This window comes from Acipenser ruthenus, chromosome 3 (assembly GCF_902713425.1).
Source record: "Acipenser ruthenus chromosome 3, fAciRut3.2 maternal haplotype, whole genome shotgun sequence".
Classification (NCBI taxonomy): Eukaryota; Metazoa; Chordata; class Actinopteri; order Acipenseriformes; family Acipenseridae; genus Acipenser; species Acipenser ruthenus.
The window spans coordinates 71,443,955-71,462,679 of NC_081191.1; the positions used below are offsets into that span (position 1 = coordinate 71,443,955).

An 18,725-nucleotide genomic window follows, 5' to 3' on the forward strand; every position below is an offset into this window, starting at 1 on the left:
TCACCAATATATGGATTTTTTTTTCACCCAGTATTCTCTAACTGTCTTTGAGATTCCTTAGAGATCTTGTTGTCCAGTTCCTATATTGTCAGGAGGCAGACAGAAATAACGACGTGTCCGTTTAATTAAAAAAATAATAATAATTAAAAATCGCACACGACATTTATAGAGCTCAATTTATTTTAATTTTATAAACCATTGCGCTGAAATAACATTAATGTGTTCTCTTTACACGTTACAGTATTTAAAAAAAAATGAATATGTACAGTAGGCCTATACAGTATAAATTAGTAATATCAAATGAATATCTAGCACACTTTCTTTTTACTTTAGCCTATATGCTACCAGTAACACAAAATAAATCACGCTGCTGCATTGTACACAGTACTGTATAATAAGAAAATAATAAAATATTTTAAATTCAAAGTAAATAATTTTAGCACATTTTCTTTTTTTCCCCCTGTTGCCTACATAGTACAACATTAACACGAAATAGATCATGGTGTCGCATTGACACTTTATGTTACTATACAATACCTTACATATACTACATGCATTTTACAGAGTGTATGCACAGATGAAAGTAAAACAGATAGCCTACTTGCTGCTTTTGCTTTCTGTTCTGGTATGAGTGAGACTTTCTTTGCAAAAGCAATTAAAGATTTCAAATTCAGAATTACAATTATTGTAGTGCACATCTTGTGTTTGGAACCACTGGAGTCCATCGTTATTTCTAAAAGCTTCTCGCCCTTTTCCAACCGATCGATCTCAGTTTGTTTAAACTCTGTAGAGTTTGTTTATATGCCCTCTTTTAAATCATTAAATTAATTTTAACGATTTAGTAGACTACTTGTATCTGTTCTTCCATTTATTTTCGTCCTGTCTTTGGTGTCAGTTTAATTCTTTGAATTATGTGATTCACAGTGACCTAGCATCACACTTAATTAGATATTATTAGGGGACATACGTTGTGTCCATCATATCCGAATGTACGGCAAAACAGTGTCTGTATTAATGAGGGACTAGTCTATCCTGGTTTTGGACCTATCTGGGATTGACAAGGCCACTCTCTTTTACTATAACATATCATACAGTATAGGTCCTACAAGTTGTTTTGAGAAAACCAACCTCTGTCAATATCCTTCCTATATATAATAGATTGCAGATCCTGACAATTTCACTAGGTTAACCAGTCACAAAAGCACCTCAGCAGTGCATTCCTTCATTTCACTATTTTGTGTACTGAAAGAAAGCAATCACCCTATTTCTTGTATGAATGACTCTTTTGTCACATTCAATCAAAGCCTGGAAACTGACTGTGTCACAGGGTCGAGTGTAAATCACCCTTGCCCAACCAATGGTGTTAAATTCTTTACTCTCCAGTAAGGGCCCCTGGAAGAGCAGATTGAAGGTACTCATGGAGACTACTAAATCTGCTGAGAAAATGGAGGTATGCCACCACCTAATTTCCCGCACCAGTGTTATAAATTATTGAGTTGCCCTTGAATACCCCAACCGCTTCACTGCATCTTCCCTGGGTCAGGACATTTGTGGTGTCACCCACAGCAAAATAATTAGTTCTCTCCTACTAGTAATTACGCCACCCACAAAAAACAAGGATTGCTAATTATTTGCAGTTATACACAGTTCAAGAAAAATAATGTGTTTAAAAAAAAAAAGAATGTACATTTCTGCTAATTAGCCAATTTATTTTTTCTCTCATAATTGCTGTGTTGCAGAGAAATTACTTATTTCTAGTACCTGTGTTTCAAAACTTATCTACAGAGCTATACAGTGGAACGTCGCATATCCGACTGTCACATAACCGCCCTGATCAATTAACCGCCTCGCTAAATAAATAAATAAATACATATTAAAAGTAGGCTTCAAGTGTAATGGCATTGGTAGCAAATGCACCTTCTGCGATGGAAACAGAAAGAAAGCATTATCCACTGGAGGCAGAATGTGAAACAGGTTGGTGGTTACACTTTGTTGTACCTGCTGAACTCAAAGAGAGCACTGTTTCAAAGACCTCCCGCTTTTTTTACACACTGCAGACTCACCATGCAGCCACCCAGAGCTACAGCATCAGAGGACAACACAGCCCTGGGCAGCTTACAGGCAAAACCGCAGGCGCCCGGCCAGACCACAGGGGTCGCTGGTGCGCGCTGAGCCAAGGACACCCTGACTGACCTAACCCTCCCTCCCCCGGGAGGCGCTCGGCCAATTGTGCGCCGCCCCCTGGGAGCTCCCGTCCTCGGTCGGCAAAGGAATAGCCTGGACTCGAACCGGCGAAGTCCAGACTATAGGGCACATCCTGTGCACTCTACACGAGTGAGACCTGAAAGACCTTTTAAAGCCACAGGGGTGAGAGAGAGAGAGAGAGAGAGAGAGAGAGAGAGAGCAAGCGAGAGAGAGAGAGAGAGCGAGAGAGCGAGCGAGAGAGAGAGCGAGAGAGAGAGCGAGAGAGAGAGCGAGAGAGAGAGCGAGAGAGAGAGAGAGAGAGAATACTTTCTCTTTCTGTTCCTGGCGAGATCAGTAAAACACACAGGATCATGAATTGCTTGTTGTGTATGTGCTGCTTATTCACGGATTATTTGCAGCCTCCATAACAAATGGCAGCAGCGCAGCTGTCTCAAGGGCTGCAAATGTAGTAAAAGAATGTAAAATATGAAAACAAGATCAGAGCAGCACTCATCAATTGTTAGAATCAGCACCACAGATAAGGGCATTAAGCAAAACAGATTACACACACTTCATTATCAAAGTACCCTGGGACGCATACAGTGCTTGAGAGAATGAACCAGTTATCAGAATTAGTGTAAGTGATGATAACTATAACAAACAACGACAAACACATTTGAATAATCTCCAAAGTATATAGTTGAAGGCTGTATATTCTTACAAGGGCAATTGCATTTGAAACAATATATAGCCTTCAACTGTTTCACAAGTGTTTTCAAGTTCAGGAGTTCCCTTTTGAAGTGACTGACAAGCTCAGACAGACAGGCTAATAGACAGACAACCTCAGAAAAACGAAAAAACAGAGCTTTGTGTTTTACATTTACAGAATCTCCACAATTAAAATATATCAAAATGAATTGAGCGCTTTACTAATTGCAACAAAATATGCATTTAAACCCAGTTCAGAGAGTGAGGGGACACCTCCATTACAGTATATCTGCCACCATACCCTGGGATGGAAATAAGACTCCTACTGCTTAGCATTCACCCATTCCAGGTTGTACTACAAGCTTGATTAGCCACAGTGTATTGGTAACAAGCTCAGGTGTGACTCATAGTAAAACCAGGAATGGATCAAACGGTTATGCAATGGAAGTCTCATTTCCTTCCCTGAGTACCTACCAGTTCTGCTACTTTAGATTAAGTCCCTTTCTCTCCCTGAAAGTCTGATTTTCAACATAACCTTTCCAAGAAGTGAAAAGGCGGCACTCAATAGAAGTATCAAAAGTATCAAAAGAAGTATCTCATTCACCCCAAACTCTACTTCAGTTGGAAACAAGGTTTATCAGCAACATACAGTACAGGCACAAATTATGGAAACAATACATTATTTATTGCAAGACTAGGGGTGGGGATTGTATTGTCCTTTTTTTCTCTCGGACCCTTTACTTACTAAATATCTTGGTGTCCCTGAATAGATAATCATCTCCTTATAAAAAAAAAATGCTAAATATTATGGAGAAAGACATCTCATAAGTAGAATGGTACACCAAAATGTTCTCCTTTTTTTAGGAAAGCAGTACAACTGAGGATGTGAAGTTTGTTGCTGGTTAACTTCAAATCGGACTAATTGCTCACTAAATATCTTGGTATCCCTGAATAGATAATTGTCTCCTCTTTAAAAATATGCTAAGGATTTTAATGAGCAATCTGTCTCACAAGTTCAGTGATACCCTAAATATGATTAATTTACTAATAAAGCTTAATGACTGGGTACAGCATTTGTTCTCTATTTTACCAGAAAACATTTTGTCCTGTGCCAAGCTGGTACACAATTCAATCCAGTGTTGTTCTTTTCAGTCCTCAGCCAGAAATCTATTCTTGAGGGTTCATGAAGAGAAAAAGTTGGTAGTAAGTGGATCATATCCAGGGTGGCACAGCACTTGTGGGAGAGACTGCCCATTAAAATCTCGTGCATATTTTTGGAAAAAGTGACGATTTTACATTATCAAAAATGTACCCTGATTTAGACCTCACATGTGACAGAAGTAAGCAGGCTCCTGCCTCACTGATCCATATGTTCTGGTCCTGTCCCAAGCTAGCCTCATTTTGAGACCTTTTTCTATTGACCCCACACCACTTGTGGCAATCTTTGGGACAGTGCCTGATGATATCCCTCTGTCCAAGGTCCAGTCGAGCACCCTGGCTTGTGCATCACTGTTGGTCCAATGGCGTACTTTGTAAATTGGAAGCAAGCTGTCCCATCCTCATATGTTCACTGGGTTAGAGATGCCATGCAGTATCTCAAACTGGAGAAAGTCGCTCAGTGGGTCTAGTAACAAGTTTCATGGTGCATGGCAGCCTGTTGACAGCCTGAAGCTCTCAGTCCTCCCTTAGGCATTTCCTCTGTGCCTTTTTGTATCGAGCAGTCATTTTTGAGACCCAATCAACAATTTTCATTTTTTTTTTCATTTAATTTAATTAAAAAAATGTTTTTTTTTTTATTATCGTTTGTTTTATTTATTTATTTTCTTATGGGTTTGTTTTATATTTGTTTGTTTTTTGCATGTCTTTACAACGGCTGTTTATTTTGTATTGGATTTTTTTTTTTTTTTGCGGTTTGGTGTGTTGAAACTTAATAAAAAAGAAGAATTGAAATACGAAGACTAAAAAGACAGAAGGGAAATAGGAAACAGTTACATTTAAACAGATATATCAAGACACATGTAATGACATGAACATCAAGTTACTGTAAACGATCCCTTACAACCGGATCCCAAACACTGGAAGTCATTCATCCACAATAAGCAACTGCCTTGCCTATAAAACAGTGGATTGATTTTATCAGTGCCAAATTCTAATAATCATAGAGAACTACTCAGCATGTTAAATGTTTCTAAATAAAAAGCATATTTAAACCATTTGCTACCATACAGTAAAGTGATACAACAAATTTCAATAGCTGCATGGTGTGAAGTCATATGCATTTAAGTACATTGGCAGCCGAAACACTGCACCCCTTAAACTCCATGTTACTCTTGGTAGTATTAGGGAGTATTAGGGAGGCAATTCCCAGTGCATTACAATATATGCTCGTACCATGTAATGGTGATGCCTTAATGAAGTGATTTAAACACAAACACAAAAACAAAAACTGCTAAAGTTTGCTGGTTGTGTAACAGTATGTCACAAGCAATACTCTAAATGAAATAATAATAATCATAATAATAATAATAATAATAATAATAATATAATAATAATAATTATTACAGTAATTGGTCGCGTATCTGCCCGTCACATATGTCCCCTAACCATTTATCCTCCATGATCACCCTCTTCAGCAGCGTTAGTTTATTATTGAACAGAGAAGATTAGTTCAGAGATTGTAGATCCTACCAAAGTTTTCGTACACGGTGTTGTATGTGCTCCGTGTGCTGCCATAGTTGGTAGTGTCACGCCGAGCTGTTCAGTGTGTTGATAGGTAAATAAATCCTGTTCACCTGTGGGGTGTATCAACTTCAACCTCCGTCTCGATCTCCTGCCTGCTACTCAGCAGTGAATGCACGCACCCACATGGCAGACGGCTACCCTGTCACAAGCATTAATACTCTGTATCTTTCTAAACAAGGGACTTAGGGGAGCTCCCTAATAAAAGCTGAATCTCAAAACAATAATTGTGTGAATATAGTAATTGTTACAGCAGTGTATAATGGTTTTTAAAATAGGATTCATGTATTCACCTTTTTACATATCTGCCCTTACTCTGGTCCCACCATAGTCGGATATGCGACGGCTTACTGTAGTATTACCTTGTTTTGTTTCAGTTTTCAGTGGAGGGAATGAAGAATTTGTTTGTAGTTTCCAGGAAATATCAACACAGAGATGAAGCAAATCAGGTCTGCTGAACTGCTGTATAAAAACGGACAAGTGCTGTATCGCAATTTAAAGAGTGATAAAACATAACTTCAAAGTTTTATCAAAATGTAGGCATGGTGGTTCTGAAGCCTATACCAATTAAAGGCCATACCTCATGCATAAGGAGGTCAGCATGATTCTTAAAGCCTCAGAAAAAGAGGACGGTCCAAACCAAGTTTAATCATATTTGGATAAGCGGTTATCAAGATATAAAAAATGAAAGCGTGAGAGCCTCATTACCTGAAACAAACATCACCACTCTTAATATATGGATCTCCCCTGGCAAGAACTGTATACAGCACTCTGAACAATTACCCAGAGGAATAAAGAAATAATCCTGGACTGGAATGTAACATGCTGCATTTGGCCTTTCACTCAAGAGCACCATGGGAACGAATGTTGTGCAAGGCCTTCTCGAGCACTGCTACATTAGTGGTTTCTTCATTGAAAGATAAAATGACTCATGTTAGAAAGATAGCAAATAACATGTTCCAATATGGCTTTCAGGGAAGAAATGAGTCCTCAGCACTTAGAGGGCTACTTCAGCCTCTGTGCATTTTACCATATATAGCACTGACTAAGATCATTTGACACACCATAGTTTATGCTCCATTTCTCTGCCTTACAGTCTATCTCCCTCTAAGAGGGAGGGCTTTTATTCAAGAATCTGTTGAAAATAAAAATTCACTGGATATGAACATCCTCAAAACATGCGGAATTCCACCTCGCAGTCCATTAAGTAAAATGAATAGGAACCATATGACCCTGATCCCACCGAAGCAGAGAGCTCATTAAATGCTGGACGTGTATGAGGGATTTTTGTTTTTCTTTCTAATGACCGATGGCTGTGTTTTAATGTTTTGTGATGAGCTGAACATTTCCAGTATTTTTTTTTTTTGTTTCATATTTTTCTCTCTAAGAAAAAAAGTGGGTATGGTAAGGTGTGCTTCCCTTAACAGCAAACACATTCTTTCTGAATGACCAACCAAGCAATTCAGAACACATTTTTCTCCACTCTGCACCTGTATCAAAGCATAACTGTACCGTTGTTCTGTACATCTATACACACTTCAGTGCTTAGTGAACTTGCGGTTAATGCAGTTCAATGTTGTGCAGTCAGTCCTAAAACTGCAATAGCAGAGGTCATCATGGAAGGGGATGTACCACATATAAATGACATGCATTTGATGCTTGAAATGCTTTCAATTATATTAATATTGATAATATTTAGTTATTGTTTGTTTAGTTTATTTAATACATTCAATACCTTAATACATACATTAAATATATTTAAATTTTGACGGTATTATAATTTTGAATGTTTGTCTTGCTTATTGTAGTCTTTTTTATTACTCACTACTGCATTTATGCATACAATACATATGTACAATATTCAATCGGTATATGGATAAGACTTAATAAATTAGGAATAAAAAGTAACTGTAGAAACCCACTAAGGATAAAATGTATACTTAAGACCTCAACATGCTTATTTTTGACAAAGCGAAGCAGAATTCTAGTTCTAGTTAATACAATGCCAACACCACCTATTCCCCAGATTTATTTATTCATTATTGTCTTTTAATGTCAAATTCACTATAAGAATAACACACTTAAACTTATATTAAACCTGTAGGTACAGTAACATACCACATTTAAAAAATAAAGATCCTGCAACTGAAATGAGCAAAAGAAAAAATAAATAAATAACATAACGGACTGTGAAGATCAGAAGCCTTTTTGTCCTTTCTGGGCTGTGGGTTTTCAAACATGGAATGTTCTGGCCCCAGGGTGACAATCAGAACTATTGACATCTAACCACCAGTGCCCCTCAGCACTATCTTTCAAACAGAACCAAGATAAAAGGCGGAGGCAGTGCACAGGTGTAACAGGTGTATAACCATGCTGTCACTTTCTAAACAGGACACAAAAGTACTATTGTACGAACAACTGGTGAAGGCATTAGCTGTCATTTGAAATTACATTCTCTTGATCTGTTATTCTAAATACAAATAATAAATCATGATAAATACAATATCAAAGGTGGTATGAAAGAAAAAGGGGATTTCATTTTACAACTGTGCATGTAGTGTATTTAGGCCGTTATTAAAACATGCTCTGCTGGAAGAAGGAATATCATTTTACATAGCATACAATGCCAAATGTAGTAAAGCAGTTTTAGCAGTTTCTTTGACTGTGAATTTTGCACAGTATTGTGAGCCCTGTTAATGTACGGTAGCAAGGGTTTTTAAAAGGAAGGTAGTCCCCTTTTTACACATAAATCAGAAGTATGATTGGATTTGGAAACTTGGAAAATGCTGTACTGGACGCTATAGTGAACTTTGCAGTGTACGCATGCATGATAAGAGGGGGAAAGCATTAAACCTGCTCTGAACATTTAAAATAATAAAAAAACTTTTAAAAATAAATAAATAAATAAATAAATAAATAAATAAATAAATAAATAGTGGTAAGTAACCTTTGCTTTTATGTGAATTCAGAATACATTCTCCCCAATATACTGTACATACAGCAAGAGATACTGGGAAATATGGAAAAGAGTTGTTGGGATGCAGGTCATAATCACACAAGGACTTCATGTTTAAATTACTCTATGAACACAGGGCAAAACTGGAATTACTGCATATTCTGCATCATAGAACACAGCTTTGTAAAGACCACGTCTGAAAGTGAGTAGTCTGTATCAGTAATATTGTCAAAGCATCAGTGCTGAATACATAAATACTTACAGCTTAATGTGGAATTAAAAAGTAAGCACTGTACTCAACAAAAGTGGATAACGAAGAAAGAAATATCTGCTTTGCAATCACCTTATCTGAATATACTGCAAGAGGTCATGCTGTTTGGTATCTATTTAGAACTGTCTTAGTTTGGTCAATTGGTATTTTAACCACAACTTTAACAACAGAACACATAACCAACACCCAAGCCCCTATATGGTAAATATCTGATTTTGGGAATATACACTTGAAAAAGACCAAAAGCATTTTAAACAGAATGTAATCATGCAATCAGGAGTAAATGTAATAATGTAAATCATTAATAAAAACAAGTTTAATTATACTTTTTAAAACAATAATAATCAACACACGGTACAATTCTAACTTGCTTTACCCACCACTCCTGTTTATTTAAAGCAGTTCCACCTCTTTAAACTCAAATTACAGACCCCCTCCTCCTCCACTACCCCCACCTACCAGCATAAAAGGAGTTTGTCAATTATAAGAGCTGAACGAAGAAACAAAACATTTGCAAATCAAACTGGAAAAGCCTACAACTCAACTATCGGAACAATAAAAAATAGAATGCTGTTGTGAAAAATTTGCTCACCCTTTATAACGCTATAGTGGGGAGCCATAGTTACAAGACCGTGCTATTTGTGTTCCACCTTATAACGAGTGTAAAAGGGCTACTGTAATGGCATTATAGAGCAAATGGGAACCACAACCCTACCGTGTTATAACCAATTCCGCACTATAACAAGGTGCGTTATAACGGGTGAGCACTGTATATATGTTAATTAAGCTATACATAATTCTGACTATAGATTACAGGATTATGCTTGTATATTATACAATAAAAAAGTTTTTCGGAAGTTTACAGTACAAACTGCCCTCATATTAAGTGTAATGCAGTGCAAGGTTTTTTTTGCAACACATTAAAAGGGGAATACAAATATCCAGCACACAAGAAAAATGTATGCGATTCTAAAAATACACCTGTTCAAAAGTCATCATGTACTACTCCAACTTTTACAACTCTGATCTTGACTGGCTGTGTTTGGAACAAAGTATTTAAAAAAACTACAAGATAATATTAAGCACCACATATCCATTCTTGCTTTATATAACACGCTTGAGTGTTTTAGCTTTCAAAACACCATTTAACAAAGGCACCAAACATCCTCTTATGCCCTGTAATTTACTGCAGTCCAGCAATTGAATTCACAAAGGGCAGTTCAAATCGTATTACGTGCTTTCCTTATAATTAACTACAATTAATGCTAGCCAAGCATCAAAAACCACCTGATTAGCATTCAGTGTATAAAACGACAGGATCCAAGGCATAGTTTTTTTTTCTACTCACCCTACTGTGTGAACCATCCTGTGTTCAATCCCTTATAATTGTGAAATGTTGTATAAGTGTATCCTCCTTTTTGAACAACTATTAAAAACTAGTCCTGTGCCTGGGGGGCAACAGAATAAAGAAAAAGCAAAAAAAGCACAGTTGGAGGAGGCAGGCAGGGATCTGAAATTAGAAACTGGCTCCCGTTTTAACTTTAAAGGACTCGGTTCCACATTCCACCCCAGCCGTGCCTGAGTGGAGAACCAATCACAGCCCTTCTCAATCCGCTCAATCCCTGGTCTCTGGCCTCTTCCCAAAATCCAGCAATCACTTCAGCTATCAGCATACAGGACCTGCCCCCCCCCCCCCCCCCCATCCCTCCAGGATGAAAAAAAGTAATTTTGCTTGATCATTACATCTGAATTCAAATTGTAAAAGCATTATTAATAATTAAAACATAATAATAATACAATAAAACTGCATGGCCTACACTAAATTGTTAACATGCTTGCCCATGAAATCTGATCAACATAAAAACTTGACAAAGTTTCAGCACAGGAATATAGTGCTGATTGATATTCTTGGAGGATTAGAGGAATGGTCAAGGAGTAGGTTATATATGTTTGTCATACTGCATGTTACTGACTGGTATAGGTGCAAGAGGAAAGGAGGGTTATAATTGTAAGGTACGATAGGATTGACAGGAAATGTATAGTGGATCCCTTCATTGCCTTCTTTATATTATCTCTTTATATTATCTCAGTATATTCCTTAATATAACATTTGCTTCATGCTAAAATTGGGCATTTGCCAATATCAACATGTTAGTATTTTCTCATGACATCTTTTCAGTTGCAAACCCTTTTCTGTGTTTCTTATTTTTTTTTAATTTTATGTAAATCTATGGCATACATTTTGCCCAATAGGCAAATCACAGGGAAATTGCCTCCTCCGTAGTAAATGTATTGCATGGGCCATTTGCCCACAGTGGAAAATTACTTAGAGGAACAAGTGTCCTACTATCCGGATTGAAAGATCCAGTGTCTCTGTGCTGTACGTCATCCCCTTCATTTGCATAAAACACCTTGACATAAGTTTCCTGTCAGTATATGTTTTGAGTTTATTAAATAGATTAGAAGGACAATAATTGTACATTTGGAATCCTAATTTACCACTTAGATCTGTATCAAAGAATAGTGTCCATATACAACACATACATTTTTTGTGGGGTAATACACTGTAAGAACTATTTGTTTTAAATTCAATATTTTATTTGACAGTTAGTGTCGACGAAATGGGCGACAATTTATCAGCTTGTAGCAGAATTTCATTAAAAGGGCAGGTGCACATATTTGATTTTTATCTGCTTGTTTCAGGCCAATATTTTGGTCAAATGGCTTTTCCGCTCACTATTTCCATGACTGGATCAGACAACACACTTTTTAAACACTGAAGAAATGGTACGGTAACTTTCAGTAAATTAAGCTATACGTAATTCTGACTATCGATTACAGAAGCATAAGTCTATATTATACAATAAAAAAAAGGTTTTCCGAAGTTTTGAGAACATCCTCCTACAGTACAGTAACAAAAAAATTGCCCCCATATTAAGTGTAAAGGTTTTTAAGTGGATCTTCTCGTGCCAAACAGGCCTGCCAAAGGGTTGAACTTAATATATTTAAAATTGGTGGTGTCTTTCAAACAAGTGTAAGATTAATATGAACGCTGTGAGTCAACTTGTGGCATGAAATAAATTAAATATCACTCCAGCACCGACTTAAACTGAAGTCCAGAATTACTTACCTCTTTTCAGTCAGCAGATTCATAATACTTTTAATTTGACAATGTTTATTAAACATATTACACACACACACAGTATCTAAAAGAAAAAGCAAGCAAAATGTAAGTACTGTGGAAATTGTGCAATCTGGATTTTGATTTCCATTTGTAATGAGATAAATAAAAGCAACCTCTGCCTTATGTTGCAAAGAAGCAGCCACTTGCAAAAATGTAACGAGCAAACAACTAAGAATACTTCGGAGGTGCTGTGTTTGCTTCTGGTACAGTTCATTACACTCAAAAAAAATTCTTTAGGACTTGTCCACACAAGTCACAGGGAGAATTGACATTTTACCAGCATACTTCACACCTGTTACAGTATTTGTATATTTTTTTTATTTAATAGGGGTCACTCTCATGCCAGTTTAAATGGTTAATGAGATATTAGGAGTCGTAGGTGTGGGTGGCAGTGGAGGGTTTGTAAACTCACACAGGCTCCCCCTGCTTAATAACATCAATCTTTGAATGTGCCTGTGGGACCCAATTTCTGCTGTTCAGTGTCACAAAAAAGAGAAAAACATAAGAACACATATTGCTAGTTAGACTGAGCTTTAAAAAAAAAAAAAGTAAAGCCAAGAAATTCATAAAACTGAAAATAGGTATAACAAAAAATATGTTAACAGCATTCCTGACTTACCTAAACTTGTGGTAAAGGACTCATTGTACTAATTAAACTGATAGGTGTCAATTGAGGTGTCTGTCTTTTTTAAAAGGTGTAATAGCAATGGCTTGACAAAGGGGAATACTGCAACAAGGCAAGAGATGGTAACAATAAAAGGAGAAGCCTTTAGATACATAGACTACTTTTTAAATGATTTATCAGAACTATTTAAAAACAAACAAACCAAAAAAAAAAAAAACAATGGACAGATAGAAAAAATTTTGGTGCCATGAAATAATTGAAAACATTTATCAAACTAAAAATGGGAATCGAATTATGTTCTACATATCAAAACGATCCTAGAAATTATATATATATATTCATGACTTCCGGTGTTTAAGCAACAGAAATAGCTTCTGTAACCCAATAGAAGCCACCTGTTCCATACATCGAGAAGTCTCTTTTCACGGTGAAGCATATTTCACTGGTATAAGGCTGTCAGAATAACAATTTCAAATCACGAAACATCTGTCCTAAAAATGAATGCATTAGAATGCAATTATCGTGCAAAAAGCCTAACTCTTTCAATACTGAATACCTGCATACAGGCCGTTAAGAAAACTCCACGTAGAACTGCCCTTATAAAAAAGTATAGCAAAGTGGAATAAAGCTTAAAGCATGGTGAAGTTTAGGGTATCATTGTTAAGAATAGCAAGGTATGGTAAAGTGTATTAATAAACACGGCAAACCTGGATAAGCTAGGTAAATGCATTGTATAAAAATAGGCAAAGCACAGTCAAACTGTAAAGATGCTGTGCAAAAATATTGTACTGTGGTAAACTATAAGGATGCAGAATTAGTTTCCCTGTGGATGTCTTTCTGTAAAGATACTTAAGAATGCTTAATAAATTAACATTATGCAGTTACAAATGTAGAACTGACTTCAAAATGTTAAAAGCAATATTCTTCAAAAGAGGCTTGGGCCAATAATTTGCCACTGGCTTTTTATCATGTCACATCACACAAATGCATGGACATACAGGCCAGTATGTTTTATAAAATACCACTGCAGTATAATTCAATCCAAATAACTTTCAAGAAAATTCACTTAAACAGGAAACTAAATGCTAAAAATTGCATACAAATTATTGTTATTTCAAACAGTTGCTAGTATTTTACATAGGTACAAAGAGTACTAGATTTCTGGAATGGCACAATGTGAACAGGATGGCTGCAGGGGTGACGTCAGACCAGAAACAGAAACCACAACAAGTAATGGCGGGGCTAAACTGAGACACTACGGCGCTCAGTACTTTTATTAAATAAAAATAAAGATTTTAAACAAAACACAAAACAAAAAGGCACGTTGGCCAAACAAACAAACAAACAAACAAACAACAAACAATAACAAGTATCATGCTGGTTTAAAAGCCAGCATGCGTAGCAATTGTTATTTCATATATTAAAATTACCTCCTAACTCCACACCTGTTCTCCACTCACGAACACACTCTCTGTGTGCAGCCAAACTGCAGGTCTTTGATATTATGGCCGAGAGGTTAACAAGCTATATATCATCTTATTACCCCTCGGCCATAGTCTGCACGAGTTTATTAAGTTTGCGTGACTGTCAGCAAGTTAAACAATCAGTAGCTGACAGTCACACATTCCCACGAGGCATTTAAAAACATGAACAGGAAATGGCGGACGGCACCTCGCTCGTCCTGCCAAACAATACCAAACACGGGTGGTGATTCATCATCTTAAAATGATGCGGTATTAAACAGGTGCAGGCAGACGGGATGTTATTGATCACTTACTGAACCATGCATTCTAATCCAGCTCCCTGCACCTGGGATTGCTGCACACATGTCTGCACCTGACCCTCTCCAGACTCCAGTCTTCCCATGGCAGCCACTCACCATATGAGCACTTCACTCTCACTTTGGTGCAAAGGGGAATATAAAGCAAAGCCTTGATCTTGAAGACAAAAAATAGTCACGGTACTGGTCTGTTCCACCTAAAAACAGAATCTGGTTATCAGCGGACGAAACTTACAGGTAGAATATGTTTACTGATCTCCACCTCCTTAAAAAATATCTTTAATTAAAACAAAAATCAGTCATACATGTTGTGGTGGGGTACACCCCGCCCCTGTGCGTATTGTGTTTATTTTGGGTTTTTGTTATATTATTATTATTATGTAAATGTACTGTTCTGTGGTTTAAACACTGTTTTACTGTTTTATTTGTTATTGTCCCATCCAGCTAAAATCGTGAGAATGCGTGGTCGGCAGTGAGTGATTATTGACAAACTATCTGTAAACCACGCGTATGAGAAAGCCCTTGCAGAATGTGGTCGAGGGAAAAACTAGGTAATTGATAGCCAGTTAATCCCTCGACAACACAATATAAAAAACAGCATCTTTTGCTGATCAGGGTTGGGTGTTCAGAGGTGGAAGGTGAGTGAAAGAGAACTAAAAGAAAAGACTAACAATTGCTACTCATGCTGGCTTTAAACCTGCACGATACTTGTTTGTTTTGTCTTGCTGGATTATTGTCCATTTTGTCTTGGCCAGCGTGTCTTGTTTTGTGTCGTTTTGTTTTTTTTAAATATTTATTTTATAATACATACGCGCACCAGCGCTTCACCCACAGTATTGCTGTCATTCTCTTCCTGGTCTGACATCACCACAAAGCCATCCTGTCACACATGTACATGACTGATTTTCTTTACTCTATTCTGTAGAGTTTAAGTAAGTACAATATTAGGTAATTCTCCCTATTCTAAAATGCTAAATGTGGTTCTGTTATTCTGCGGGGTTACAAGTTAGAACAAGTATAATTTAAGTATGTTTCCCTCAGAAAATGTCATTGATTTGATGATCTGTTTTACACACTGGTGATCACAAATATGTACTTGGGCCTGTGGATTAGATAATACAGGACAGGAGTGTCATTTTTTCCAATCTGAACATGGGATAGAATGTTAATTTTACCAGTGTAGGGCCATCTCTTGGCTTGAAAAAGCACAAGGACCACACATACACCCTGTGGGGTTCATTTAGAGAAGAGGAAATCTGCAAAATGTTTATCAAACATGCTGGGTTGTATCTGCAAAATGAAGAGTAATCAGGGCTCTTTAAAACTTTAAAAATGAGTCTTGATGTGCCAGTGATTGCTACAGTTTACTGCACTTGATGCTATTTTCGGATCCTAGGGTACATGTACCGAATAAAACAAATCAGTGATACAGCCTGTTACAGGCGCCTGCCGTGTGGGTAGTGTGCATTCGCTGTTGAGTGACAGGCAGGAGATCGTGACGGACACTGTAAAAAAACGATAAAATAAAAGGTGCCATGAAAACAGCGTGCGCTACTCCTAAAGCACGGAGATCCCACTTATTCACCTTGCTCTCTATACTTTGGTGCGAGCTACAATCCCAGAACTAATCTCCTCTGTTCAATAAACAAACGCCGACTCCGGCTACTGGCCCGGCCGTCGGCCAAACAGCCACTATTTGTGTTTCTGGTTACAAAACTGATTGAATTGGTTGAGTTGCATTACAGGTTCACAAACTCAGCTGTTTATCACAGTCAACATAATGTAATTAATATACCATATTAAATAAATACAAAAAAAAGATATAACAATGACCATCATGTTGACTGGTATGTTGTTTAGATCTACAGTTTGGTTAACAAGCAGGAACTACTTTGTAATTATTTTACTAGACTACACACTAGGCAACTGAAAAGCTATTACTCTTCTTCAGTTATTCATCAGATACATTTTCAGATTGAGATTGTGTAATAGGCAGGGACTCTGTAAAGACTCAAATGAATACTCACAGTGAAATACCCCATTATAAATGTTTACCCTTCAAATATCAAATCTGTATCTCAAATTACTTACAAGATACCAGAATTTGAAATCGCCTTTTTCATAAAGTTCTCTTTTTATTGTGTGCTATCCATAATCAAACTTTGTTGAAAGAGTCTTAGAATACAGAAGTGTGCCAAATGTTAATCTACTATCTCAAAGACCTATTAGTACATCATGCTAGTAACTGAGATTTAAGGTGCTGTTTGTGAATGCTGCAGAGGAGAATTCACAGGGGATGCTCAATTACAAGAAGGGGAGGGGGGGAGGCAGTAGTTCACCAGCACCATGCTAATAAAAAATATTATCAGGAAATGATTTCCATCTGTTTATGAAGGATATGTGGTCAAATTCTGGGGTCAAATGCACACATCAAAACCCTAGATCTGCACTGGGGTGGCAAGAATGATGTTTTCTTGGCCCCTGTGGAATTCCACATAGGTCATCCTAATGTAGAAACACACATTAGGTGTCTTGTTAATCAGATTCCTGAAGAAATTTGACCACTATCTATTGGCTACCCTTTAAGTTCCCTCTGCCATTTGCTGGTAAAGCTAACAGCTTTTTGATGCATGGGGTTGAGTTTTCAAAATGTACATTATCTGCTGCTGCACAGTGAAAAAACATGCAAGAGATGCAAGAGATAGGACTATATGTAGCATGGTTTGGTCAGCATCATTGTTTAAGTTTTAATTCAAGTCTTCCACTATCTAAACAAATCTATTTTCCATCTCTGGATTATGGTGATGTGATATACATGACCGCAAGTAAAGTGATGTTAAAGAAAACAGATTCAATTGTCAACTGGATTTGTCGATTTATTCTTCAGTGTGGTCCATGTGCAATCTGTACACCAGGTCCTTTTTAAAAGGGGTGAATAATAAACTGCCTGCCTATCTAAATAGTCTGTTCCACTGTGTGTTTATTCCTTAAGAAATGGTGACACTAAATATTTCAAAATACCAACAGTGAGACATACTAGTAGAATGCAAGCTTTTGCTTTTGTTGCCCCGTCAGACTAGAATAAACTACCCGTAGAACTCAGATCCACAGTGTCACACTATCATGTTAAGAGATTGTTGTTTGATCATTTGAACCAGCCTTGTGATTGCACATGATGTGAAGTGAATACAATAATCCATGGATTGTAAAACTGCGTGCTTGCTGTATGCTTGTATGTTACTGTAATTTGCTCCTGCCTTCCCCCTGGGACGCCTTTGTAAACTAGCTGTTTGTAGCCCATGTGGCTTTCCCAGTGAATAGAATTTTAATTAAATAAATAAACAAAGATCTCCCTTGATTATTACAGTCAGACACTGAAGGTAAGACAGAAGGAGTCTGTTTCTTGAACCTTTTAAATTGGAGAGTTTGGGAACTGTAAGTCTGCTTAACAGAACCGAGGTGAAAAGCGCCACAAAGACCCAGAAATACCCTTTTTTATTAAAAACAGAAACAGCAACTTACAGACACGGCACGTGTTCAATTAAGGCTGTTGTTGCCACTATAATAATGATGACATACACAAATACCCTTTGGATGAACATACTGCAAATTTTTTACTTTCTCTGTTTTTGAGTACTTGTGATGGGTTGCCCTCCCCTTGTGTATATTTATGTATGATTATTATTTTCATTTGTATTATCATTATTATTATTGATGTTTATATGCGGGCGGACGGGAACCGTCCGTCATTATTATATATTATGTGAGACCTGCGAAAAGCCGGCCTAATAATGTGTAGTTGGCGTGGATGGTGTTAAATCCCCATCCCTATAAATCTCGTAGGAATGTGGCTGGAGTCTTAATAAGGTAATTATTTGATTAATAGGCAATTAAGGCTCCAGCCACAGAATATAAAAGGACCCACTCGGGGCTCATTAAAGGGAGAGTTTAGGAGAAAGACGTAAATATAGAGAAAGACAGAGAGTGAATGATACCACGACTACAAGGTTGAATGGTATTCATTTTAGTAATGTTTGGTATTGTTTATGTTTTGCTTTGGCCAATGTGCCCTTTTCTTTGTGCTTTGTAAACGTGTTTGTTTTATTATTTAATAAATTACAGCTGCGGCAGTTTTAGCCCCGTGCCACTGTCTGTGTACTGCTTCCTGGACGCTGACATCACCACCCATGCCCCTCAAAGCCATCCTTGCCACAGTACTGAAAAGCCTACTCTAAAAGCTGCCCAGTTATAGAATTATGTGAGCATTATGGGATGAAG

The 18,725-nt window shown here is 37.2% G+C and overlaps 1 protein-coding gene across 10 annotated transcripts in view; it reads right to left on the reverse strand.

Moving 5' to 3' along the window:
• The window catches only part of dtna (dystrobrevin, alpha), a 74,478-nt gene extending 64,092 nt beyond the window's left edge, over positions 1-10,386 (reverse strand). For 4 of the 10 annotated variants that reach the window (XM_033992760.3, XM_033992759.3, XM_033992757.3 and 1 more), the window contains exon 1: positions 10,207-10,382. In XM_033992760.3, coding sequence (XP_033848651.1) covers positions 10,207-10,223 — 17 coding nt within the window. In that variant the 5' untranslated portion in view covers positions 10,224-10,382. Of the gene's footprint in view, positions 1-10,206 lie in introns of all 10 variants that reach the window. The other 6 variants (XM_059016164.1, XM_059016192.1, XM_033992755.3 and 3 more) reach the window with 4 other exon arrangements.
• Between the last annotated feature and the right edge of the window lie 8,339 nt (positions 10,387-18,725).